This window comes from Elgaria multicarinata, chromosome 16, assembly GCF_023053635.1.
Source record: "Elgaria multicarinata webbii isolate HBS135686 ecotype San Diego chromosome 16, rElgMul1.1.pri, whole genome shotgun sequence".
NCBI classification, from domain to species: domain Eukaryota; kingdom Metazoa; phylum Chordata; class Lepidosauria; order Squamata; family Anguidae; genus Elgaria; species Elgaria multicarinata.
In genome coordinates this window covers 7451814-7477853 of record NC_086186.1, presented here as the reverse complement: position 1 = coordinate 7477853, position 26040 = coordinate 7451814, and the positions used below count along the sequence as shown (strand labels likewise).

Genomic DNA, 26040 nt, shown 5'->3' with positions numbered 1-26040 from the left:
CTGCCCCACAATAGGGACGAACAGCTTCCTCTTTCTTCAGACGCTGAAGAAAGAATAAGTAAACAAAGCCCATGTGGCCCATTCAGCGGGCATTTTTATCACGTTGCTTTTCTTGCACACAACAGGAACTGGCGGCACATTTCACTGTAGGAGAGAAAACCGGATTTTCCAGAGACTTTAAAAAAAAAAAAAAAAGGAAAACGAGCAGGAGCAGGTGGCATGCGGAAGGCAGACGGCATCATGAAAAGGACCAGTGAAAATCCCTGAGTGCCCAGTAATAGAAGGAAAGGAACGGAACCTCTCATGCAAGCATTTGAGTCATTGCTGACTCCTAGAGGGACGCCTGCTTTCGCTGACGTTTTCTTGGCAGACTTTGTAGCGGGGTGGTTTGCCGTTGCCTTCCCCAGTCGCAGTTCCCTTTCCCCCAGCTAGCTGCGTACTCATTTTACTGACCTCGGAAGGATGGAGGGCTGTGTCGACCTGAGCCGGCTGCCTGAGAACCAGCTTCCGCTGGGATCGAACTCAGGCCGTGGGGAGAGTTTCAGCTGCAGTAACTGTCACTTACCACTCTGCGCCACATGAGGCTATAAAATGCTTGTCTGATGATCCCCTATGAATCCACAAGAAGAGGGCCTTCTCTGTGGTGGTGCCAAGGCTTTGGAATGCCCTTCCAAAGGAGATCTGATTGTCACCAACTTTATTTATTTATTTCATTTTTATACCGCCCAATAGTCAAAGCTTTCTGGGCGGTTCACAAAACCTTTGTTTTCTTTTTGGCGCTAAGTTAAGCTGTTACTTTTTGCTGAGGCATTTTAACATCTTATTACGCTAGAATTTTAAATTTAAACCTAAAATAAAATGTAAGTTATTTTAAATTGAATTTATTGTTCTTTGGTTTGCTGGTTGAAGAGGTTGTTGCCTAATTTGCTTTTTAGCGTGTAATGGCATGGTTGTCAAGTTGGATTTGTTGTCTGCTTTTAATACTGCTTCGTGGAGCTGCTATTTAGATAACAAAAACATGCATGTTAATTACGTTAATTGCATTGGCTCTCAGCTGTGGGGATCCCAAAAGATAGCGTACATTTAGTGTGTGTGTGGGGTTTTTGTTTTTTTTTACATTTTTACTAAACAAACAAACATACTGCTGTACTTAATAAGGTCTAGCATTCTCCCAAGAGGTGTGAGGTGTTTTCTGATCAAGACAGAATGTTTCCCAGGCAGAGAGGTGATGAGAAGGATGCTCTTTCTCTGAGATGATGTGAACAGGGAGGCAGGTCCTTTGCTGACATCATTTGTTTAGGGGCTGAGTCCTGGAGAAGAAAGGGCTGGCAGGGTGGAAAAGCAGTAACTCATTAGCAGGAGTAGGAGTTTGTGTAAGTGGACGTATGTGTGTCACTCATTTCTAAGCCAGCTGAGTCGAAGGAAAGGTAGCCAACCCTGTGTCAATTTCAGAGAAGTCAACAAGATTTCCTACAGATGACAGCCACAAGGTCCAGTGCAGCTATTACAGCTGCTCTTCTGAGCCTCTTCCTCAAGGCTCACCTTTCCACGCAAGCACCTGTGAACGGTAATGGATTTTCAGCTCCTTTCATGTTGGTGTTCCTAGAGTATTTGTAATGCATGCTGCAACTGGGAAGCTAAGTTCTAATTCAATTCTCACAGCCTGTATTTTGGGGGGGTCGTGTTCCATAACAGTTTAAACCTACCTTTTATGTCTGTGCCCACCCCACTCTGCACATGTGTGTATATACCTTCCAACTGTGTTGTTCTTTTTTTATATACTTTTGGTGGTTTTAAATTTTGTATATTTGTTTTTAATGTTTATTGTTTTTAACTTTTGTAAACCACCCAGAGAGCTTCGGCTATGGGGCAGTATATAAATGTAATAAATAAATAAATAATAAACTGAGGGCAACACTCCTTGGGTTGGATGAAGTGAACTCTAATCCCCCAAAGCTCTTGCCATAATAAATTTCTTAGGGTGCTTCCAGATGGAGAGCTCATAAGACTAGCCATTAGGAGGCATCGTGCAGCTGTTCTGTCTTTTTCTCCTTAATGTTTTTTTTTTAATTAAGGAAAAAGATGGGGAAAAGCAATAGGAAGACACAGGAGGGTTAGGGACAGAAGACGCCGTCATCTGGACCTCCCATAAAGTTCCATGAATGAGGCAGGGTGATGGCATCTCGAAGCAACCTTTGTATTTAAAGTGTAAAGGACTCTGTTGCTTTTGTGGGAAGAAATTAACAGGGCTACCCCTCTGGAAGTTAGTAGATGTCTCAATGGGCACTTGTACCTTTGTATGGGCAAAGGAGGTGTGCTTGGTTGTTTGATTGCTGGCAGTACACAAATGCTTGCAGTGACTCCTTAAGAAACATTTTTAAAGCACATACTCTCAGAGGGAAGAGAGGGTGACATATATTTCTAACAGCTTAGACCACACACCCCATTTAAGTTGCATGAATAATACTATACAGCACTTCTGTGTTTTTTTAAAAAAGTATTTCACATGTAATCCCTGCAGCTGTCCTGTGAGGTTAGCCACTAATATGTCCATTTCGCAGATCTGTGGCTGACACTGAGGCAACAGGGGCTTGTTTTGGCCATCCAGGCAGTCCTTGGCATCTGGAATTCAAATGATCAGATAGCAGGTGATGCAAAAGGACCCTGAAGAGTCACAGTTGCTTGAAGTAGACAATGCTAGGGGGATTCCACACGTCGTACTAAGGGCACTTCCATGCGCCCCCAGTGCGCCCCCAAAGCGATCGTGTAGCTTGCCTGGGAGAGACGAGGAAGAGGCGTCCTTGCTGCCGCCACCCACCTACCTCCTCGCCGGCTGGGTCGGAGAGCTCAGCGGAAGAAGGTGGGGTGGAGAGAAGCTCTCCACCCCTTCTTCGGCCGAGCTCTCCGACCTGGCCGGCGAGGAGGTAGGTGGGTGGCAGCGGCGGCGGCAAGGACGCCTCTTCCTCGTCTCTTCGAACAGGCAAGCTACACGATCGCTTTGGGTGCGCACTGGGGGCGCATGGAAGCGCCCTCAGTATGACGTGTGGAATCCCCCTAGTCTTGACAGACAAATAGTTTGACCTCATCTAAGGCACCTTCCTATGAGTGAATGAGACTTCAAGTGAAGGCATTTTGTCTCTCAGCTTGCACTTGCAGCCACAACACTGAATTAAATCAAGTACTTTGCTGTCTTGTAGACAGAGCTGCCAAGTTTGGTTGCTTTGTTGGTCCCCTGTGTTTCTATAGCTACCCACTTCAATCATCAGGACAGGAAGTAGCAGATTGTACCTACAAACATATATAAGCCATATAAGACCATGTCAGGCTTTTCAGATGATTAAAAAATAAAAAAAATATGGATTCCCCCCTAGAGGTGATCAGCAGTGCAAACTGAATCTTACCAGCTGTGGCAAGTGTAAAGGAAAATGGCACAATGCCCTTCACTCAGAAATTTCACTGCTAACCACTGGGGGAAAGAGCTAGGACTAGGAGACCCAGGTTCAAATCCCCACTCAGACATGTGGCTTGCAGAGTGATCTTTGGCCGGTCAATATCTATCAGCCTACTTTGCAGGGTTGTTGTAAGGATAAAACAGCTGAGGTGGGGAAAGAGAACTATATACATCAGGCTTCTCCAACCTGGTGCTCTCCACACATAGTGGACGACAACTCTAATCACCCCCAGCCAGCAGGACATTGGTTGTGCTGGGTGGGGGACAATGGGAGTTGTAGTCCAAGACATCTCAACGGCAAGGCTGCTTATTGGCTGTCCTGAGGAAAAGTAGGATAGAACTTAAATAAATAATGAAGGCTTCCCCCAAAAGATAAAACAAGGATGATGAATTAGGAGAAAATCTGGAGTGGATCACTCCGCTCTTGTCTTTTGGCTGCTATAGCTGGAGATGTTTTAGTATAGAAAACCACCAATCTGCTCTGAATGGTGCTCACTGTGAATCCAAAGACAGTTGAATAATGCAGCTGTTCAGAAAGCGCTCTGAATTCTTAGAAGTCTCTGTTGCAAGTGGTGTTCCTGGCTTCATTCAAAGGAAGACGTTACAACGGCAACGGGTCCAAAGAGTGAGTTCAGTTCATGTTAGCTGTCTGGAGGATTTTTAACTGGAAAGGCGGGTTAGAAATTGTAAACATCAAACAAACGAATAAATAAAGGCAGTATCCCACTTGCGGTAAAGCTTCTGACATCCAAGACAGGAATCTGAGGCTCAGCTCTACAACCCTGCTATTGAAACAAGAGACAGAAGTACTGTTGCAGAAGGAAGTGAGCGGCAAAGACACCTGCGTAGTGTGTCCTCAGGAGGTTTTTGTGGGAGTTAGAGGGGTTGACCCAGGCATATTCTTCTCACGTTCGCCACGCACAAGACGTTTGCTGGGAAAGAGTACTGAAAGCCCCAAATAGGAGAGGATTAAATAAAACCCTGCCAATGTATTTCAAGTCTTCTTCTCTTGTAAAGATGGCTAAAAGGCCGTTTGGATGTTAGGGCCCATGCTGCTACAGAGCAGGGAAAGAGACGTGAGGGGAAGCAGCTTCAGCATCAAAGCGGAGACGCTGACTTGTCGGTTAATTTTCTTGGACCAGGGGAAAGATGGAGCAGTTTCAGAGATGGAAATATTATTTATACAAAGGGGGGGGGGAATCGCTTGATGGGTTTGTTGAACAAATAATTACACCTGCATTGTGCAATGATTCGTTGTTTTTATGGTTACTTGCTCCTTGCTTCCCGGGAAAAAGGAGATAGCCCAGTGCAGCACTACTGGGTTTACAGCACAACCCTGTGTATGTTTGCTCAGAAATAATTCCCATTGTGTACAACGGGGCTTACTCCTTGTCTAGTAAGTGGTGTTTTTTTTTTAAAGACTGCAACCTCAGTTCTATCAGAAGACGGTGCTAGAATCATTCAGCGTTGCTTTGTTCATAAATATACAAGGTAAGCATAAATGGGAGCAAACAGACATGCCTACAACATAGCAAGTTTATTATCCTGTGTCAGGTCCCCAGAGACAGATCCTGCACTCCAAGGTGCTTCACCACTATCAGTAAATTCACAGTTCTCTCTGTTCCTAAATTCACCCTGCTAGTTCTAGCATGTAATCTGCTGAGAACTCATCACATAGGCAGGTGAATAGGCAGGAGTCATCCACAGCCGGGTCTGGCCCAAGACATTCTGCTACCTGAAGTGGAACAGCAAATGGTACCGTATCCAGACCCACCCTCAAAGTCAAGGAGTATAGTACCCAAGACTGCTCAAGTTTTGAAATTTTGGCAGCTCAGGGGAGGCTGATGAACACAATTGCACTGTTAAGAGAATTATAGAAAACGAGTTAGTTTTTATTTTTATTAATATTATACCTTTATGTACTATGTCCAGTTTGGGTATTTTGTTCTTATATGAAATATAAGTGAATAAAGTGATGCCATTGCAATTTGATATTTATACTCCTTTTCTTTTTCTTCTAGACTCTAAATGGTCTTATATTGGTAAGTAGTGGCTTTAGTTCATAACATCGCATTGTGTTTCCTAATCCTATACTTTTAATGTCAGATTACATCTGGGGAGGTATAATTTAGTCAACAGCAGAATGTCATTTGTTGTCCCGGTGCCTACAAATCACCCATTCATTCATAAAAGCAGGCTCATCATGTGGTGAAAGCAGGTGATGTCTTGATGAGATGGAGCAATCACAGATCGGTTATCAAGGAAAGTGCTTTGGTGTCATGTGAAATTATTACATAAGAACATAAGGAGTACTGGATTAGACCATGAGTGTATCCAGTCCAGTATTCTGTTCACACAGTGGGCGATCAGCTATCTGTGGGAAACCCACAAGTAGGACATGAGTGCACCTACTGAGGGAATGTGTGGGGTGGGCTTATCAGCTTCCAGGTCAACCAGTTTGGTGAATCACACAGCATAATAAGTCAAGCTATAACTTACTGGAATGAACTGCCAACTGATGGGTGAGAGAAGTTACTGAGTGCGCTAAAGGCTACATCTGTAGCTGAGGGATAGAAGCCAAGCGACACAAATACTTTTAATGTATTTATTATTTTATATTGTTTTTACATTGCTTTCTATATTGTCATACACACATACACACTCACACCACTTAGAGATCTTAGGATACCAAGTGCTCCACAAGTAGTAGCATAAATAAACAAATAAATAAAATAAGGCAATCCCTGCCAGTTAGCGCGATGAATGCTTGTAGTGGCATGCATTTGTTGAGAGGATAAGATTGGGGGTAGCAGCAGGGTTAGAAGAGAACCATGTTTCCATGAAGGGAAAGGGGAGCTCCTTGAAGGGAAGAATGAACATGGAATGAATATAATATTGTAAAATCCAGATTCCTTTTTATTGGCTGTCCTAGGTACTGATGGGGAGAAAGTATGGCCAAGGAAATATCCTTTTTGTGGAGGAGTATTCCAGTCTCCCATTAACTTCCATAATGATATTCTCCAGTATGATTCCACTCTTTTGCCAATAGAACTGGAAGGCTACAATGTATCCTCCATCGAACAGTTTATTTTGACGAATAATGGACATTCGGGTAAGGGAAGATAATACTGAGTAAGAAATTTCAGGAATTCAAAATCAGCCATGTTTGTAAAATTGAAGATGAACTCTGTCCAGAAAATAACAATATTACTGAGTAATCTGAGCTTGTCTCATCTGAAAACAGAAGAGTTTATTTCCACTATACCATCATAATCAGAAAAGTCTCCGCTTATTGCATATTTAGTCGAATGGTTAATCCAGACCTCTTTCTCAGATAGAATTCTTCATTCTGAAAATTTCATATGGCCAGCTTGTTCACCATAGAAAAGGCAAACTTTATATCAGATAATTTTCATTCTGTCTAGTGAAGAGGACTGTATAACCCCAGGGCTTGCACAGTGCTACATCCAATGAGGATGAGTCAATAGGAGACATCACTTTACCTGTTGTATTTTGATGGTAACCAGAGCATGGAAAGAACAGCATCAGTTGAAGGGAATCTTCGTCTTCAGGGGGAGTTAGAACGTAAGAAGTGCCATGCTGGATCACACCAAGGGTCCATCTAGTCCAGCACTCTGTTCGCACAGTGGCCAACCAGCCATTGGCCAGGGACCAAGAAGGCAGGACATGGTGCAACAGCACCCTCCCACCCATGTTCCCCAGCAACTGGCACACACAGGCTTACTGCCTCGAATACTGGAGATAACACACAAGCATTAGGGCTAGTAGCCATTGATAGCCTTCACCTCCAGTAGTTAAGCTTCCAAACTCTTATCATTTGCCTTGAAAGTTACAAGAGCGTTTTTATAACTCTTGGCATCCTCTGAAGTTAGGGCACCTGCTCACTCATTCTTGGAACTGTCCGTTCATCTTCTCTCTTCCATCTTCTCTTGTAGTAAAAATGAGTCTTTCTTCAGCCATGCACATCCAGAGTCTCCCTGCCCGGTACTCTGCAGCTCAGCTCCACTTACACTGGGGAAACAGGAACAAGCAAGAAGGATCCGAGCACACAATTGGTGGGAGGCATTTTGCCGCCGAAGTAAGAATATTACACATTTATTTATTGAGTGTATTTGTCTCTGTGTATATTTAAGAGGACAACAGGGAACTGGACAGCGGCTTTCAGCTGACAAAAAGCTGGAGATGACAAAAAGGTGGAGCTTCAGCTTCCTCAGTGGTGCCTCATCACCTTCCTTGCTTTCACCACCTTCATCCATGTCCCTTGGAAGGAGGCAACTTTCTTGGATGAACCTGGATGGAACTACAGCATCCAAACTGTGTGATGTCCTTCTCACAGATGTTCGTCTGTCCTCTTTCCGCATTAAGCTTCCATCAACTGATGAAGACCATTCTTTTCTGCTACTTGGGTGTTATGGTCTGCAGTTGGAAACAAATTGATTGATGCAGATGCTTGGTCTTTTTGCTAATACTGTTCAAGTTTCCTCTGCTGCTCAAATATTTTAATGTTTAATTTTGTTATTTCCTCTCGCCATCAGTGCTGCTGCAAGATATTTTGCTGCTTAAGGTGAGGCATAAATGCCACCCCATGCCAGAGCCAACATTTTTGAAGTCTTGCTGCACCCAATATATTATTTATCAAAGCTCCCCCATTTAAAATCTCACTACAATTAAATCCAAAGAGCATTTAAAATGGCAGAATAAATCAGATCCGCAGCAGACACCACCAAGTGTCTTAGGTCTTCGTGAAGTTGTGTTCCCTTTCATCCTTTTTCCGTGTTCACTTCTCCCTTTCTGCAGGTGATTTTGCAGTATCAAACTGAAGCAAACAAGTTCAAAAAAGAAACTGACAAAAGCCTTTTGTTGTTGTTGTTTAAAGACTTCCATACATGGTGAACCTACCACATCTGCAACAGGGCTCGTGTGTGCAAATAGCTGATTAATCCTCATCCACGAATAAATTTCCATTCTATTCTTGCATAATCCTAATTTAAATGTCTGCTCTACAGAATTTCCTAGGAGGAACACAGCACAATCCAGTCGGTGGATCCAGCAGTGAATTGTCATTATGCTCTGTTCCTTCAGTTTATAGCCACTAAGTTGTTTCATGTCTCAAGACTAATTATAAGTTTAGAAGAAAGCCTGGGGTGCCCTGAAGTTATCATTCCAAGTCAGTGACAAAGGACCATGAGTACAGGGCTGGCCCAAGACAATTAGGTGCCTGAGGCAGAAAATCCAAATGATGCAACCCCATCCCTTTCCTAGTTATTAACATGGGGCACAATCCACCAGGAAGTTCTCCTATACAAACCTCACTGAAATATCCTGCTCTTGCACACCTCATGCAAGTGGCAACGGGGTTGCAGACCATGAGGGAATCTACACGTCGTACTGAAGGTGCTTGCGTGCGCCTCCAGTGCGTCCTCAAAACGATGGTGTAGACGGAGAAAGAAGAGACGGAAGAAGAGGCGGTGGAGGAGGAGGCTGGGGAACCGGCCGCGTCCTTGCCACCGCCGCCGCCTCCCCGCCGGCCTCCTGCTGCTGGGGTAAGAGCCACCCAGGTCGGAGAGCTCGGCTTCCCGCCGAGCTCTCCGACCTGGGTGGCTCTTACCCCGGCAGCAGGAGGCCGGCGGGGAGGCAGCGGCAAGGACGCAGCCGGTTCCCCAGCCTCCTCCTCCACCACCTCTTCCTCCGTCTCTTCTTTCTCCATCTACACCATCGTTTTGAGGACACACTGGAGGCGCACGCAAATGCCTTCAGTACGACGTGTAGATTCCCTCCCCAGTTTCTTTGTAAAATGTATTCATGGCCCAGATCTCTCTCAACCCCCTCCCTTTCTACCGCTCTTCTAAAATGTGCTGCTCCTGGAGTTCAGGCTGCAGTTCTGATAGCCTGTAACAGGGCCAGGTTTGGGCTCAATACAACCACTGTTTATTTCAATGAAATCTGTGCAAGAAGGAACAGAAATCGCACAGGAATGAAAATTCCTGGATTGCCTTTTTCCTTAAAGTGTTTGGGCTATAAGCATGGTCCACTGATTTTGCTTTTCAGAATGTAGACAAGGTTTACATAACTCCTGAGTGTCCAAGAGGGATTCTACACGTCATACTGAGGGCGCTTCCATGCGCCCCCAAAGCGATCGTGTAGCTTGCCTTTCGAAGAGACGAGGAAGAGGCGTCCTTGCCGCCACCGCCGCCACCCACCTACCTCCTCACTGGCCGGGTTGGAGAGCTTGGCAGAAGAAGGTGGGGTCTCCGACCCGGCCGGCGAGGAGGTAGGTGGGTGGTGGCGGCAAGGACGCCTCTTCCTCGTCTCTTCGAAAGGCAAGCTACACGATCGCTTTTGGGGCGCACTGGGGGTGCATAGAAGCGCCCTCAGTACGACGTGTAGAATCCCCCTAAGAGGCATCAAATACTGCACCGACGGATCTAATAGGACTGATTCTCTTCTGTAAGCTTTGCAAGATTGTTATGCATTCAGATGATCCTGCCATTTTATTCCTCCCCTATAGCTCCACATAGTGCATTATAACTCTGACAAATATCCAGATTTGAAATCAGCAGTAGACAAGTCAGATGGATTGGCAGTGTTGGCGATCCTGATTGAGGTAAGAAGTTCTCTTTTTATTCAATTCTGCAACTATTAGAACATTTGCCCATTACAGACCACGCTTATAACTAGGGATCGTTTATTTTGCATGTTCAAAAGACCACCATTCCTCTATCTTTTGAAATACCAGCACTGCCACTTTTCTAGAGGAGAAAAAGAAGGCTCTGCTCCTCTCTGACTAAAGATAGGTAACACACATGGGATGCCAAATCAGGAAAACACAACTTCACCAAATAACACAGATTATTCTTAGCTTAAAAATGGCTGTTCCTATGTTACATGCCACACTACCTGCATTCACAAGAATCCCGATGTGATCCACGTCAGGATTCTGAGGAGCTTTCACCCAATTTCTGCAGGACATCTTAATATTAGGGGTACTAGCAAGCCAACTTTGTCCATAAAAGGAGAAGAATGGACAAAATGGACAAAGATGTTACAGACCACAGAGAGATCAGATTAAAAAGCGACCTCCTCCCCTGCCCAAAGACTTTTGCCTTCTTTGTGGACAGAGCACGTAACCTAAGAACATAAAATGCCCTGCTGGATTAGCCTGTCAGTTGCCCAGCCCCTGGCTTTCTTTGCAGTCAAACTGTCAAGTAGTCCTATTTCTAGTCAATTACTTTTATTATGCAAACTACAAGCAAACATGCACGGCCTCAGGCTACTGACAGAATCTTCATGCATCCATTAGAGACAGGCTTTTCTAAGAGACTTTGCATAATACAGGATTGCATAGACTTCACACAGTCACCTGGGTTAAGGCACCATGAAAGAGAGTTGTTACCAAACTGCCACTGGCTGCTACAGGCCTCCCTTCTCAACCTGACTGAGTTATTAGTTCATAATTCCTGCCCTAAACGTGGGCCTTTCCAGGGGGCCACATCTTTGGTTGCCAGTTTGTAACCCTACATACATTTATTTGTTATTGATTCCCAAAATGGCTTGTGATTAAGTCCAAAGTGGGATGCAATATAACTAGGGTGCATGTGCGCCTGTGAACTCTTGTTTGGATCCTGGCTGTTTGCAATACTGTACACGTTCTGGGCTCTTCTCCCCAGACAGAGGGGGCAGGAGGGGGCAAGTCAAGACTGCCTTGATTGCCTGACCTTGTCTAGCTGAAGATCAGCTGCCTGCTTGTAAGGTTTTTCATACATGTTGCATTTATTAAACAGAACACTTTTTCCTCCTCCTGAACACACTTCAGTCACCTAAAATGTTTGGTTTGCTTTTCCAGTGATATTTTGCTCAGGGTTTTTGTGAACTATAATCATGACTATTAAGTATTTTCGACTGTGGTCAAAGAAATCACTCACCACAAGGTGCCATTATCCTAGTGAGAGCAGCTCAGGGGTTACTGAAAAGTAGATGGGACAGAATTACAGGTGCATTTGTGCCCTGAAAAGAAATTACCTCAGCCCACTAAATCGGTGGCTTATTTCACAAACAAATGAAGGTATAAAACAAACAGCAAGGTCAGACCAAAACATTTTGATGCCCAAAGCAGAAAATCCAAACGGTCTTTCCGGCATATTAACACAGGGGCACAATCCAGCAGACATTTTCCTGTGCAAGAGTCATTGAAAGCAACCGGAGCTGTACCAACATGCTTTTGCACAGCTCCCATTTGTTTCAATGGGACTTCCCCAGAAGGCTTTCCTGTTGATTTTCCCCACCCTTAATGGGGCCCAGCAGTGACCTGCAAGGACTCGCTGGACCTAAAACTATACACAATTGTGATCGCTTTTGCGGGGGAGAAAAACCCTGTTCATTTTGTTACAGGTTGGCCCATTCAATCCATCATATGAAAAGATTTTCAGCCATTTCCAGGATGTGAAGTACAAAGGTAGGAAAGGGGGTTCCAACTGCAAAGAGTTTCGCAGTCCAAAATTGAGAAGATTTAACCGGTTTAGGATATGCCTGCAGACAGTGCAGGTTGACTCATTGGCGGCTATTGGCGTGGGGTCAGTTTGCTAAATGCAGCTTGCTTTTGTATGTGGTTCATAGAAGGCAAGAGCCTCGTGTGGCGCAGAGCGGTAAAGCAGCAGTTTCTGCAGCTGAAACTCTCCCCACGGCCTGAGTTCGATCCCAGCAGAAGCTGGTTTCAGGCAGCCGGCTTGGGTCAACTCAGCCTTCCATCCTCCCGAGGTCGGTAAAATGAGTACCCAGTTAGCTGGGGGAAAGGGAATAATGGTCGGGGAAGGCAACGGCAAACCACCCCGCTATAAGGCCTGCCAAGAAAACGTCAGCGAAAGCTGGCATCCCTCCAAGGGTCAGTAATGACTCAGTGCTTGCACGAGAGGTTCCTTTCCTTTCCTTCATAGAAGGCAGAAGCCTCTAAGCAGAACGTACCAAATTGTTTACAAGCAAGCAGTAACCCAGATTGCTGATTTAAAAAGGAACGTATGATACATCCTGCCCGTGTTCTGTCCACCAAGATAACCGCCCACCCACCTCAGCCATGCTGATTGGCTGCCTGCTTTGACTTTTAGAGCAGAACACATTGTTTTGGTTCACACATCACACTAACCTATGGTATGGGTTGCTGAATTCTGGATTGTTGTGATGTGTGAATGCAGCTGCACTAAAAAAACAACCATGGTTGTTAACCATGAACAACCCAGAAAGAGATTCCATGGTTTGTTGTTGGGTTTTGAATTCTGGGTTGTTTAAACCATGGGTTGTCATTATGTCTGAACCCAAAACTGTGGGATTTTCATGGCTTGTTTGGCTAGGCTACAGAAGTAGCAGGCAAGAGTAGTAAAAACATACAAACAGTTGATCTACATGCCAGTACTATAGTGCCGCAAAGACATTTGGGATACAAAGAGGGAGTAGGCAGAGAAGGAAGGAAGGAAGGAAACATCCCAGGGATTGAGAAAACAAACCATAGTTTATTCTATTGTCTGCCAGACGAACCTTGGGTAGGGCAACAAACCATGGCTTAAATAAACCTTTATGCATGGTTACAGCCAATCGGTGTGGATGACTGGTGATAGCACTAATTCTGCTGAGCATGTGGATGGGCTATGTCATCTGGAACAGTGGAGAAGGAGATAAAAGTAAAAGCTTAGGGAGTGTTCCACCCCAAAAGGAAAAGTTGAGAGGTGGGTTGCTAAGAATACATTTAATAACACATGGGCGGTCTTTTTCAGATCAAGAAACCTTCATCTCAGGTTTCAATATCCAGGATTTGCTCCCAGACAGGCTGGATGAATATTATCGCTACGAAGGCTCCCTGACCACCCCGCCTTGCTACCCAAGTGTCCTTTGGACTGTATTTCGAAAACCGGTACACATTTCAGTGGACCAGGTAATTTCCCACAAAAGATACATTATTCTTAGTTAAAGCTGGTGATGTTGCCTGCAATTTTGTACGATGAATTTTGTACCTACTCACACAATCTTCTGAAGCCTTGACTGATGCTGCTTCTGCAACAGACATTTCTCCCATCTACTGTATTTGCTTCATGTAGCTTCTAATGGGCTCAAACTGGAGATTAAACTCAAGCGTCTATTCTATTCTTGCCAATCCGCTGACATGATGAATGTTTGCATATTTTGCTCATAGCTTCTAGCCCTGGAAACGGCATTGTACTGCACACAACCTAATGATCCCGCCCCCCTTGAAATGGTGAACAACTTCCGGAGGGTCCAAGAGTTTGACGAAAGGCTAGTTTCTGTCTCTTTCCGACAAGGTAAGCAACATAAGATTGTGCAAAGAAATGTTCAAATGACTGCTCAGATTGATTTGGAGGAAGGATAGTTTTGGTGTTTGTGTGTGTGTGAGAGAGAGAGAGAGACTGAGCACTCAAGACCAGCAACGAGTTGGCATTTAATATTTCTTCACAGATTTGGAATACAGGATCCATATAGGTTTGTGTTATTTTCCAAGGATATGATTAGTTTAGGGTGAAACTTTTTACCCACTTACTTTATCAACAAGGTTTAATTTGTGCTTTAAACTGGCACTCAATATTAAATCTGAAATGTTAGATATTAATTGAAGTCTGGCCAATTTTCAATTCCTTACCCCAGAGTGTGGAGTTTTGTAAACTGTATCTGAGGTGCTTATGAGCCAACAGCAACCCATTTTAGGTGCAGCTTTCTCCCTTACTCTGATATTAAAGGGGATGTCTCCCCTCCAACAACGCTTCGATTGATGACATATTTATCTGCGTTTATTTTGTTTTGGGATGCTGAGGGTAATCCTATTCTATTTCCTAAAAACATAAAAAGCTGTCACAAGCACCTGCAAGCGATGGAGATCTTTTTGACATGGCAATATCGTGCATCTAAACGGAATCACCACTTTACATTGCAGGGAGACTTTTTCTGGGGAGTTTCAAAGGATCTGACGAAGTCCTTCAGGAGATTGAGTTTGACACGTAAAAAACAAGAAAGGCTCATAACGCTGGATTGCAAAGATCCACCGTCATGGGTGTAAAAATTAGCCATCTGACTCATGTGAAACGTGAGGCCACAAAAATTGGCTGAAAGCTTATTATGTGGGTCTGCAGGACTGACAAATCGATGCAGAGAGAACCACTGTCAAAAAACAAATTATTATTATTATTATTATTATCATCATCATCATCATCACTTGGCTTCTTTTGTGCAAATTGGACTGCAGCATCAAAACATGTTGCTTTATGAATAAGAAAGTACAATTACAATGCAATCCTATGCATCTTTATTCAGAAAGAAGCCCCACGGTATTCAATAGGGTTTTTTCTGTTGATCATGAATAGGATTTCTGGCTTAGTTGGTTATTTTATCCTGCAGCTATACAAAGCTCTTAGAAAAGATTCTCCATTGGATTTCTAAAGTGCTAGAAATGTTAGTGCTTTAAAACCCCTATCATTATTTATTATATTTACATACACATACACACACATAACATGAATAGGGTACATGGCAGTTTAAGTACTTCAGAGGAAATTCACATTGGAGTATGAGCCAAGCAGTGGGTGGAAAACCTCTGCAAGTAACTCTAGAAGGCACTTTCATAGGTACACCAGTTGTGCTGTTTCCCGTTGCCCTGGGTCAAATGTTATTTAATCTAGCATTATTCTGGCAGGGCTGGACCTCTTTGGATGTCCATTTGCTATTAAACCAGCTAAAAGTTTAACATGCTCACACTCAGGTTATGTAAAATGTAAAATAAAGTTTAGAAATAAAATGGAAATAACCACTGACACACACTGCCAATTTCTACCCATTCCAAAGATAATATTATATGTGTGCACCTCATGTCTGAGCATTGAAAACTTTGTGTGCACATCAGAGTTCCCCACACCACTAATAATTCACTGGAGTGGATGTAAGAGAAAGTTAAGCATGCTTACATTCTATGGAAGTTAGTTAATAAAAGCTCAAAGTCAAACACTGGAGCCTCACTGACTGCCTAGACTGACAACAAATTCATACAGTATGTTCTTTACATGTACACTTAAACATATCACACAAGAACCAAGGCAAACTTGTGTGTCAGACAGGTGCAAAGTCAGATTCGACTGCAGCTCGTTGCGGTGTAGTGGCTAAAGCGTTGAACTGGGAGTTAGGAGATCCGGGTTCTAGTCCCCACTCAGCCATGGAAACCCACTGGGTGACTCTGGGCCAGTCACAGACTCTCAGCCCAACCTACCTCACAGGGTGGTTGTTGTGAGGATAAAATGGAGCAGAGGAGGAGGATTATGTACGCCACCTTGGGTTCCTTGGAGGAAAAAAGGCGGGACATAAATGCAAAAATAAATAAATAAATCCTGTAATGTGTACAAAGGACCTACATTTTCTGCTTTCCTCTATGTTATTCTTTAGAAGTCAACAGTAATTTGAATTTATTTGAAAAGTAACAACAACGAAGATGGCTAATTTTTCCTGTAAACAAGTTTTTTAAAAAAATTAATCCTCTCCCTAAATAGAAACAATAAATGGTTTTGGAAATAATGGGTGATCGGGGTGGGTGGGGAGATAGTCTTTCTAATTGTATCATATTTTGTATTTTTGCATCCGTGACAGATTTGTAATAAAGTATGTTCTAAGCTCTGCTTTGTAAAGGATATTTATTCAAAGAAAACAGAAAGAAGTTAGGAAACAGAAATCAGTTCGTGTTCTTAGCACATTATTAGTTCTACTAGTAAAACCCTAAAAAGAGTTGAGTTCTGGGCACTGAACTTCAAGAAGGATGTTGACAAGCTCAGAAGGCAGCTTCAAAGCCAACAAAAAACCAAGACCAGCATTATTTCTAGCTCAGCTAGCCTACCTGTTAGCCTGCTGCCTTAGCTGTGGTGACTCATCCCATACACCTGCTTCTGGTGGGAACCCCAACCCTGGCCACCATGATTCTTTCTTCATGGTACTGCACACATGCAAAAGAGAGAGAGAGAGAGAGAGAGAGAATGACAATTAATGCTATGTTTTTAAAATGACAGATGTGCAAAGACCAGGGAGTCAAAACGAACCTGAGTCAGAAAACCAGAATTTTAAAAAAAATTTCCTGAACCTGAACCGTTACCCAAAAGCCTTGAACCATCCTGTTCTGCAAATAGCTTTATATTAAAAAAAATCTCAAGTGAACTGGATCTAAACTGGTTGGTTCATGTGTGCCAAACTGGTTATAGAACTTTTACTGTCCTAAACCGGAACCAGACTGGAACAGCTTCAGTTACAGCTGAGCCTGAACTGGAATGACTCCCAGGCAAAGATATTATTTATGTAACTATTATACTTTTATCCTGATCTTCTTCTGTGGAGCTCAGGACAGCTACATGCTTTTCTCTCCCCCTGCCTCCCATTCTATCCTCAAGGTCACCCAGCGAGCTTCCTGAATGGGATTTTGCAGCCAGATCTCCCAGTCGGATGCTCCACCCTATCTTTAATTTGTACAACTGAAAGAGGGAAAAGTATAGAAAACAGGATTCAGGCTAGAGGTTTGGCCCTCAAGGGATGACATTTTGAAGCGACATTTAAAGCATGCTAAAGTAGAACAGTTACTATCAAATTAATTATTGCTGTAATTTTTCTAGGGAAAATCCAAGGAGCAGGATCCTAGATTCTTGTAAGATCCCACTGCAGAAAAAATTCTCATTATGTCTCTCTCTCATATTTAAAGAGGAAGCCAAAAACCACTACTATCCCACCTTGATTTCACTCCCTACATTAATTCATCTCATTTCCCTCTCCACAGAAGATTCCCCCTTTTCTTTAATTATTAGCAGAGACTTGTGGTACCTAGTCCACACAAGCTTTTGCCACAATAAGTGTATTTCTCTCTTTGTTGGTTTTGTTGCAACAGGGATACTATTCTGGAATTTAAACAAAATTGGAATGTCTTGGTAAATCCACAAAGTTTAGCAGGGGCCATTGGAGCAGGTGTAATGCCTGAAAGTATTTTAAATAACTATTCAATAAACATATTTGTTTCCAAGTATGTGTATTAACTTGGCTCAGCTTTTAAGCTGAAGTTCTTTGCCGCTTTCCTGTGGCAAAACCCTCTTAAAATTGCAGGTGGCTCTCATGCCAGTCTTGAGCTCTTAAAACTACATTCATTTTACTCCTCCTGGATTTCTCTTTGATTTCTAACCTCTGGGAAATATCGAAGGCATCTGCAGCAATTACCATTCAGCCTAACAGATGGAAGATAGTGGAAACCCCCCACCCCCACCCCTCCACAGTCTTTGGATCCAGACTCTTCTGTCTAGTCAGGTAGAAATGAAAGTCAAACCAGCAGTATGTCTCGATCTACTGTCTCCAAAGAACAACAAAATGCAAGTCTAGTCTATACTTGTAGTGATTTTGTGGGCAGTACTTCAACATACTACGTGGAGTTTCATTTCTCTAGTACTGGTGTTTGCTGCATGAGTAGTGATCTTTGTTGTTGATGTGTCATTGTGAAGGTTGCATTTGTCAGCGCTGTCTCATTTATGCCTAGGCTCAGCATGCAGTCAGTTATTACTTTTCCTGTCAATTCCACTGTACCCCTTTCTATTGATGACAGGAAAACTGAAATTTGGCATGTTTATCTTTTCCAGCATTTACATCCACAGCAGCTGATCTTGGATTAAAGTAGTGCTTGTAATACTCGCAGTATTAGAAGAACTTTGAGATTGTTCTTCCAACAGTTTTCTCCATTACTTAAAAGTTATTATCTGCAGTGAGAGAGGTCAGAAAGGGACATGTAACAGGCACAACATGTCAGGCTCATCAGGGGATACTTTTGAATATGCAGGGATTGTCATGTTGTGCGAACCCAGCTACTGTAGGTTATTTGGGGGTTAACACCTACACACACACACGCATAACTCTCGGTTTGTAGTAGGGTTATGGAGGGCTTGTTTAACCCTCAAATGGGAATATAGGAAGCTGCCTTACACTGAGTCAGACCATTGGTCCATCTAGCCCAGTATTGTCAACACTGACTGGCAGCATATTCAAAATGCCCCCTAGCATGTGCCATGGCTCATCAGGGGTTAAACAACCCCTGATCAGCCCAGCATGCTCTGCGAACTGGGAGTACTTGGAAAGCGTTATGGAGTCTGAGCAAAGCACTTCATACACATTCATCACTAGGATTCAAGTTTCGATTGTTAAGTACAATTCAGAGTTAGTTTGCCTTTCCTGTCATACAAGCAGGAGTAGCATCAGCCATTCCTGTGCCTAACCCAGGTATATGTGCAACGTATCAGGTCACATGCATATAACTTGTTGCACTTCGGACTTGCACACTGCTGTACACAGGCTTGTGTATTTGTATCGCGCAATTGCATCACTTGCTGATGTGTTTGTAAAAGTGTAATGTGCAAACTGGGCTTTGGTTAGGAGGCAGGAATCACACGGAATTTGCCATCTGATAAAAGTCTACTTTTAAACCACTGTGAAAATTTAGAGTCGTGTTATTATTGCTTTGAATCTGAGCCACGCTGACAATATTTATAGTGAAGGGTGAGATAGACATTTATGACATAAAATTTATAAAATAAAATTCCTAACTGGAATGACCAATAGATTTCTTCAGAGGTTTTGTGCCCCGGGGTGCTTTTTTGTTGTTGTTTACAGAAAGAGAATGGTAAGTGGCTGACATTTGGGGGAATTGTTTGCTACTGTGCAGGTGTAAATGTCCCCTCAAGTTACAGGAAGCCAGATTCCGTCTGGACATCAGGAAAAACTTCCTGACTGTTAGAGCAGTATGACAATGCAACCAGTTACCTAGGGAGGTTGTGGGCTCTCCCACACTAGAGGCCTTCAAGAGGCAGCTGGACAACCATCTGTCAAGTATGCTGTAGGGTGGATTCCTGCATTGAACAGGGGGTTGGACTCGATGGCCTTGTAGGCCCCTTCCAACTCTACTATTCTATGATTCTATGATACATTACAGGTCTACCACTGTGTAAATTCTGTACCCCATGGACCAGCTGTCTAGTAGACATGGGAGGGAAGACAAACCCTTGTGCTCTTACAGAGTGATGAAATGTCTTGGGCCAGCTATATGAACAGCACGTTCTGTTAGTGATGCCTGCCCCAGGTAGACCAAAGAGACCTAAGTGGGCCACTGAAGAAGATAAAACAATTGGTCCCTCGCAAATTCATAAGCAGCAGTTTGGTTTTGACTGACTTTTCTTTCACAGCAATTACAGGCAATTTGCAAAACTTGCTCGTAACCCCCCACTCCGCATTAGGAAGGTAATGTTTATCTAATATTGACTTCAGTGGATTCATAGTGATTTTGCATTTCCGTTTTCCTCCTCCCATTTGTCAAGATCCAGCACGTGGTGGACTGAGCGTGGGTATGTTTTCCTCAAGACCTCTTTGCCACCATTGCCACCTTTGTAATTCACGGTGTGATTACGACCTTTCTCATCTGATAAAATTCTCCTTTCATCATCTTTCAGCCTGACCTCAACTGCATGCCTTTCCAAAGCAACTCCTGGTCTGCAAATGGCCATAAACTCTACTGAATGGAACTAATGCAAAACCAATTAATTGTAAATGCTTGTTCACAGTCTGTCTTTGGTCCTAGGCCTTAGAGCAGCCTACAAAGCTCACAAAAGCTCTTTTTCAGAAAAACACAGATACAATTGAGCCAAAAGGCTCTCACTGATTCCATAACAGGCGACGGCTGGCCCAAGACATTGCAGAAAATACAAGTTAGAGGCACATTTTTTAATTGGGCCCAAGCCACACTGAAACGGATGGGAGCTGTGCAAGTAATATTTAAGACAGCAAGACAATATTTAGCATTTAAGTAAGCTGTTTCTGCTCCAAATCTCTCGATCAAAGGGCCAATTAATTTTTAATTCATGTTAGTCATGTACATTAGTCTTCAGAAAATGTTGTAAACTATCTGTCCAATTTGTTTCTGCTTTGAGGGCCAGAAGCAATTATAGCATCACAACAGATTAGGGACAAGCTCTCTGACTATCACATCTTACTAATAACTGCTTGCTTTTCTTTCCCCTTCACCCCCAGGTTTTGTCCTGTTTGTTGTATTAGCCAGTAGCCTTGGCACTGTCCTTGTCATCGCTGTAGCCTTTTGGCTGATTCGAAGGAAGAAGAGGTAAGACCTTTGCCATTATTCCACGGGATGATAGCTTAGTAGGTTCATCTACTGTTACATTTTCCTGTACAACTAGCAGACCAAACCCATCATGAGTTCTTGCCTTTCCCAGCATAGAATTCAATTGTTTTTGCTTTTACCTGGGCTTTGCATGTGGCAAGTTCCAGGTTTCAATCCCCGGGATACCTAGTTAAAGAATCTTAGGTAGTATTGCTGGGAAAGGCTTCTCGGTTGCAGAACGTGAAGAACTGCTGCCAGAGTGAGCAGGCAATATTGGCCTGGCTTCATACCATCGGTACACCTTGGCAGCGCACACATTAAAAGAGCATGGAGTATAGAGACATGAAATAAAGAGTTGCCTTACAGTCAGTCAGACAAGCGGTTCCTGTAGCCCACTATTGAGAGAAAACCCGGGCTGTCAGGCAGGGATCCTTTTCACAGCACTGCTGAAATGCTTTAATTGGAGGTGTCAAAGATTGAACCTGGACCGTTTTATTTATTTATTTACAATATTTATATACTGCTCCCCATTCAAAATTTCAGAGTGGTGTACAAGATAAAATAAAATAAAAACACAATAAAACACTTTAAAATAGATTTTGAAAGAAGCAAAATGTACAGTGAAACCATGGCTGGTCATTAAGGAAAGGCTTCCTAGAATAATGATGTTTTCAGGAGGCGCCGAAAGGAATATTATTTATTTATTTATTTATTTTTATTTATTAATTACATTTCTATACCGCCCAATAGCCGGAGCAATCTGGGCGGTTCACAAAAATACAAAGTTGGTGCCTGCCTGACCTCCAGGGAATGCCAGAGGAATTCAATGCAAAATGTGCACTTTTAGGGGCTGTCTTCATGGACCCAGGTTGGCACCGCCTCCCTCTTAAACCTCATGCTTTCCCTCTTCCGGGGTAAAGTTGGGTAATCTTGATGCTGCCCCCATCCTCTTCCTGGTGGAAGGTGACCAATTGCTAGTCGCCTTCCATCAGGTTCTGCCCTCGGGCTGGCCCCAGAGCGACATCACATGGCAGAAGCGCCGTATTGACATTGCTCCCTTTGAAAAAGTCGGGGTAAATCCCTGACTTTTTCATACTGCAGCATTGTGTGTAAGCCCCGTGGTGGCCACGAAGCTGTGCTTGAGTCGTCTAACCGACACGGCGCAGATCCACAGCGACCAGGAGGCTTTCCCTGCGTATATACAGCCCCTAGTTATGGCCTCTTCTCAAAGCAGCTGTGCCGCTTAAAAGTCTGTCATTATTGGGGGGAAACCTATTCCAATCCCATTTAAAAAAAGACGAAGTTTTGTTGTATTTTATTGACTTCATGAATTGCTCCTAAATTCTCAAGGTATGTTCCTCTTCTTTTGGATATACAAATAAACACATCCACTGTTAGATTATTGTGACACTGTGAAGCTTGTTACTCAACACATCCTCAGGCTGAAACTCATATTTCACAATCGGTTCCAAAGACAGAGGGAAGGTTTAGACAGCCAGTTAATACTCTTTTCAGAGGGTATTGCTTTCATAATGGCACCTCTTCTTTTCACTGATGGCTGCTGCTCTTCAGGGTTTGAAAGAATGAAGAGCGACCATGGGACAAAAGCTTCATGCAGCCCAGCTCTAATCTCATGATTATACTAATTGCCTCCACAACATGCCTGAATCCACTTGTGATGAGTTGCATTCGCAACGGGTTCACCACTATGTCAAAAATGAGCCCAAACAGTTGTGGAAATTACCATTCTCCATTTCTGTACTCACACCCTCTAAAATAGATTAAAATTCCAACTTCACCCATTACTGTGCATTGTCGGAGCTGGGAAAGTCCACCCTTTCGTCACAAGAATGGTAAGGTTTGGAAATGATTCCTGATATTCTCTGATTGCAATTTCAACCACTTGCTCTGTTTTTCAGCATCAAAAATGCAGGAGAAGACAAAGGGGTCATCTACAAGCCAGCCATGGTCAAAGAGGAGGAGAATATCTCCAAAGCATAAGCTTCTGCTGTGCTACCCAAGTAGCCATTTGTCCATGATCGAACATTTCGGGGCCTTAACAGCTCAACAATCCAAACACTTCTTGCCTTTGATTATGAATTAAGTCAGTTTGTTTGTTTCTCCCCCCCAAAGGGGCATATTCAGCTGTTTTCTTTTGTGCAACAGGATATGAAAGGACAAACAGAGTTTGCTGTCAAATAGATACAATAGGTTTGTGCCTTAAAGCATAGCCAAAGGTATCCAAAAGAGTATCAAGCAACTTATTAGGAGCCTGTGAGGAGCTTAATTTTTGTTTCAGTTCCAAACATGCGATTTATAAGAAAACAGCATTCCGGTTTGAGGAAAGCTGTTCAGGTATATCGACTGCATAGGTAGCTTCTCTGAGCCCCCCATAATAAAACAACTGCTGCTAATTCTAAGGGATCCCATGCATTAGGAGTAGATCTAGATGACATTACTGGTGCCAGCCTGAAATAACATGCCTAATGATGGAACTACAACACTGGGCAATGCTAGGAACAAAATGAACACATTTGGATAGGAATTCTGGTGGAAGCAGTATATTAGAATGAAAAATAGAAATGGAAGGGCAACTAAAATATAAAATTATGGTGGATATACTCTTATGCGGACCACGATTTTGAAACAGCATGTGGTATAGTCCTTTCTAGAAAGTACAACCCGATACTAAATGCTTCCCTCTTATACAACCTTCTCCCCAATTTGCTAGCACTTCATACATAGGGATGTTTTTATATTGTGCAGTAACCCAACCAGGGGCTATTCCACCATTAGTAAAAAGCATGCCAGTCCAAGAAGGACTCTACTACTTGCATTTTTGCAGGTTTGAACCAGCCCATAGAAAACACCAAGGGCATCCCTTGATTATAGCACTAATTTCAGTGCACACTGAAATGGATCCACACTGTGTACACCCACGAAGGCAGCTGTGTGAACTACCAAGTTGAAGGGGAAAGGGGGACTAAAGTGCTTCTTTCTGGCTATATGCTTCAGCACCAAGCCTTGAGCACACGTTTGTTTTCTGGAAGCACACCAAGGTGATTGAAGTGGCAAAAGTCTAATTCTGTTTTCAACAATTTGGCTAAGACATGCCCATTTCTTTATAGTACAATATAGTGAAGGGGTGAGAAAAACAACTCTCAGCTGTTTTGACTGCCCCAGCTCAATGGATCAGGTCCCTTTTCAGAGCTGCACCTACTGGAGGTGGCTATTCAGTAAAAACAACAAGCTTTGGAGACAGGAGGCATGTGCCTAGATTTTGTGTGTGTGTAGCCAGGCATGAATCAAAATCTTCAGGCTTAGTAAGCCTGTGTGCCTTGGAGCCTATTAGAAGTTCCTTTTATGGGGAATTCTGGCTGTTAGCATACACTACTGAAATATTGGCACTGGGAGATCTTGAGTCACTGAAGGCAGCAAAATTATAAGAAAATCTGGGAGCTGTATCGATCGTCTCTTTGAACCGTCTAGGATGACAATTTTGTCCTGGATTTTCACTCTTGTCTTGTTTCTGTCAGTCAGTACAGCAGGCTAGACGATAAAGCTTTTGTTTAAAGGCCTGTAGTTTTATGCAAAGTATTTCATGACTGTGTATTAGTTAAGGACAACAGTTGGGAAGTAAAAAATTAGGTGGGAGGAGGATCTTTCATGAGAAGCGTGGTGGAACTCTGAACATAAAGAAGAAAATAGAGGGCAGGACCAAAATAGAGGTGAGGAAAGAGAGAAAGCGGCTTTAATGGATACTTGGAAATTTTATAGGAACTACATATATTTGGGGTACAAAATACTTTTGTCAGGGCCAACTATAAGAACATTCATATAGGCAGTGTTTCAAAAGCGAGTAATTTTTTTTTTTATAGAAATAAAATTTTATGTTCACAATATCTCATGTAAAAAAAACAAAGAGATGGAACATAGTGTGTGATCATGTGGTGATTTTATCTTAAGAGGCATGTTCTTGCCTAATTAAGCACTTGATTTCAGCAGGAGAGATTTATGCATTTGCTTAATCCTCCCACTAAAATAAATTACAGGTAAAAATGCTTAACAATACAGTTCTATACAAGTCTACTCAAAAATAAGCCCTATTAAATTCCATGAGACTTACTCTCATATAAGTATGTATAGTGTTGCAGCCTATATAGCATTACTGTATAGCATTATACAGGGGGACACATTTGTGGCCTCCAGATGTTTTGGCCTACAACTCCCATCAGTCCTAGCCAGGAAAGCCAATAGTGAGGGATTGTGGGAGTTGTAGGCCAAAACATCAGGAGGGCAACACTTTACTCACCCTTGCTTTACTGGATCATACCCTTAATTAAAGTTTAAAATTCTTTAAAATTAAGAACAGTAAGTAAATGATATAATCTGTAATATTATATTATATACTGGGTTTATAGAGGGTTAAACAAAATGGGAGGAACTTTTGTTCAACAGATCTCAAAAATGAGATTCAGCCAGTTGGCCCAACAGGTCTAGTCTCTCACCTTAGTACCACCTTAATGCCACCCCTAGATTTGAGAGAACTATACCGCCGTACATACAATTCATTAACTGAATTCCATGGAGTTCAATTCCTGAGGTGCTTCAAAACCAGCTTGAAATTTTGGCATACGTACTTTGTGGGTCAGGCGCCAGGCATTTTTCAAATGAAATAGGTAAAATAAAACACTCTAATACCAGCATTTTCTTTCAGAATATAATGAACTAATGTTAGCTTTGGGCCAAAGAAACCCTGTTTCCTCCTGGTGGTGACAACAGGTGGAAGCTGCAATTTTGTACAGAAGGTTGTACCTTATAAAAACAAAAGTCTTGTATAAACAAAACCAGTCATTTTAACTGTATGTAGTATCATACAATAAATATTTTTATTAAGAGTTTTGCGGTGACTTCCTTACTTCTACAAATATTTATTGTTATGTATCGTGCAAAATTCTGGGTGGTAGCCAAGAAATGTTTCCTCTTGCATTTCCTGAACACTCTTGTCAAGTGATGCTGCTCATGTAATCCACAGTTGAGAATTCTGCCTTTCAGTTAGATAGTAAGCAAGTTATCTCACAAAGGAATGCCTAGTTCCTATGGCGGAGATACAAAACATATACGGGGTTGTTTTTTAAACCGTGTTCTGAGGAACCCTGGGGGCGCTCTGTGAGAAAATCAGCCCTATAATGGGCAAGCAGCCATTAGCTTGTCCACCACCATTAAAATTCCCTTGCATGCCAGTTGCAGGGGAGAGTTCAGTTTGTTTAAATGCACAATGGAGTCATCTGTATGTTTACTCAGAGGCAAGTGCCACTGATTTCAATGGGACTTACTTGGTTGCAAATGAGCCCAATAAGGTTAGGTCTTGTAATGAAGAGCACTGATAAATATTGGGGAACGTTTG

The 26040-nt window shown here is 42.8% G+C and overlaps 1 protein-coding gene across 1 annotated transcript; it reads left to right on the top strand.

Annotated features, from left to right (window-relative positions):
• Positions 1 to 1350: 1350 nt before the first annotated feature.
• Positions 1351 to 22713, top strand: LOC134409529 (carbonic anhydrase 12-like). The gene is made up of 10 exons (XM_063142291.1): positions 1351 to 1567; positions 5473 to 5493; positions 6384 to 6563; positions 7408 to 7550; positions 9981 to 10076; positions 11861 to 11924; positions 13234 to 13391; positions 13650 to 13776; positions 20546 to 20633; positions 22553 to 22713. The coding sequence occupies exons 1-10, from the start codon at positions 1477 to 1479 to the stop codon at positions 22632 to 22634; spliced, it is 1050 nt and encodes a 349-aa protein (XP_062998361.1). The 5' UTR covers positions 1351 to 1476; the 3' UTR covers positions 22635 to 22713.
• The last annotated feature ends 3327 nt before the right edge of the window (positions 22714 to 26040 follow it).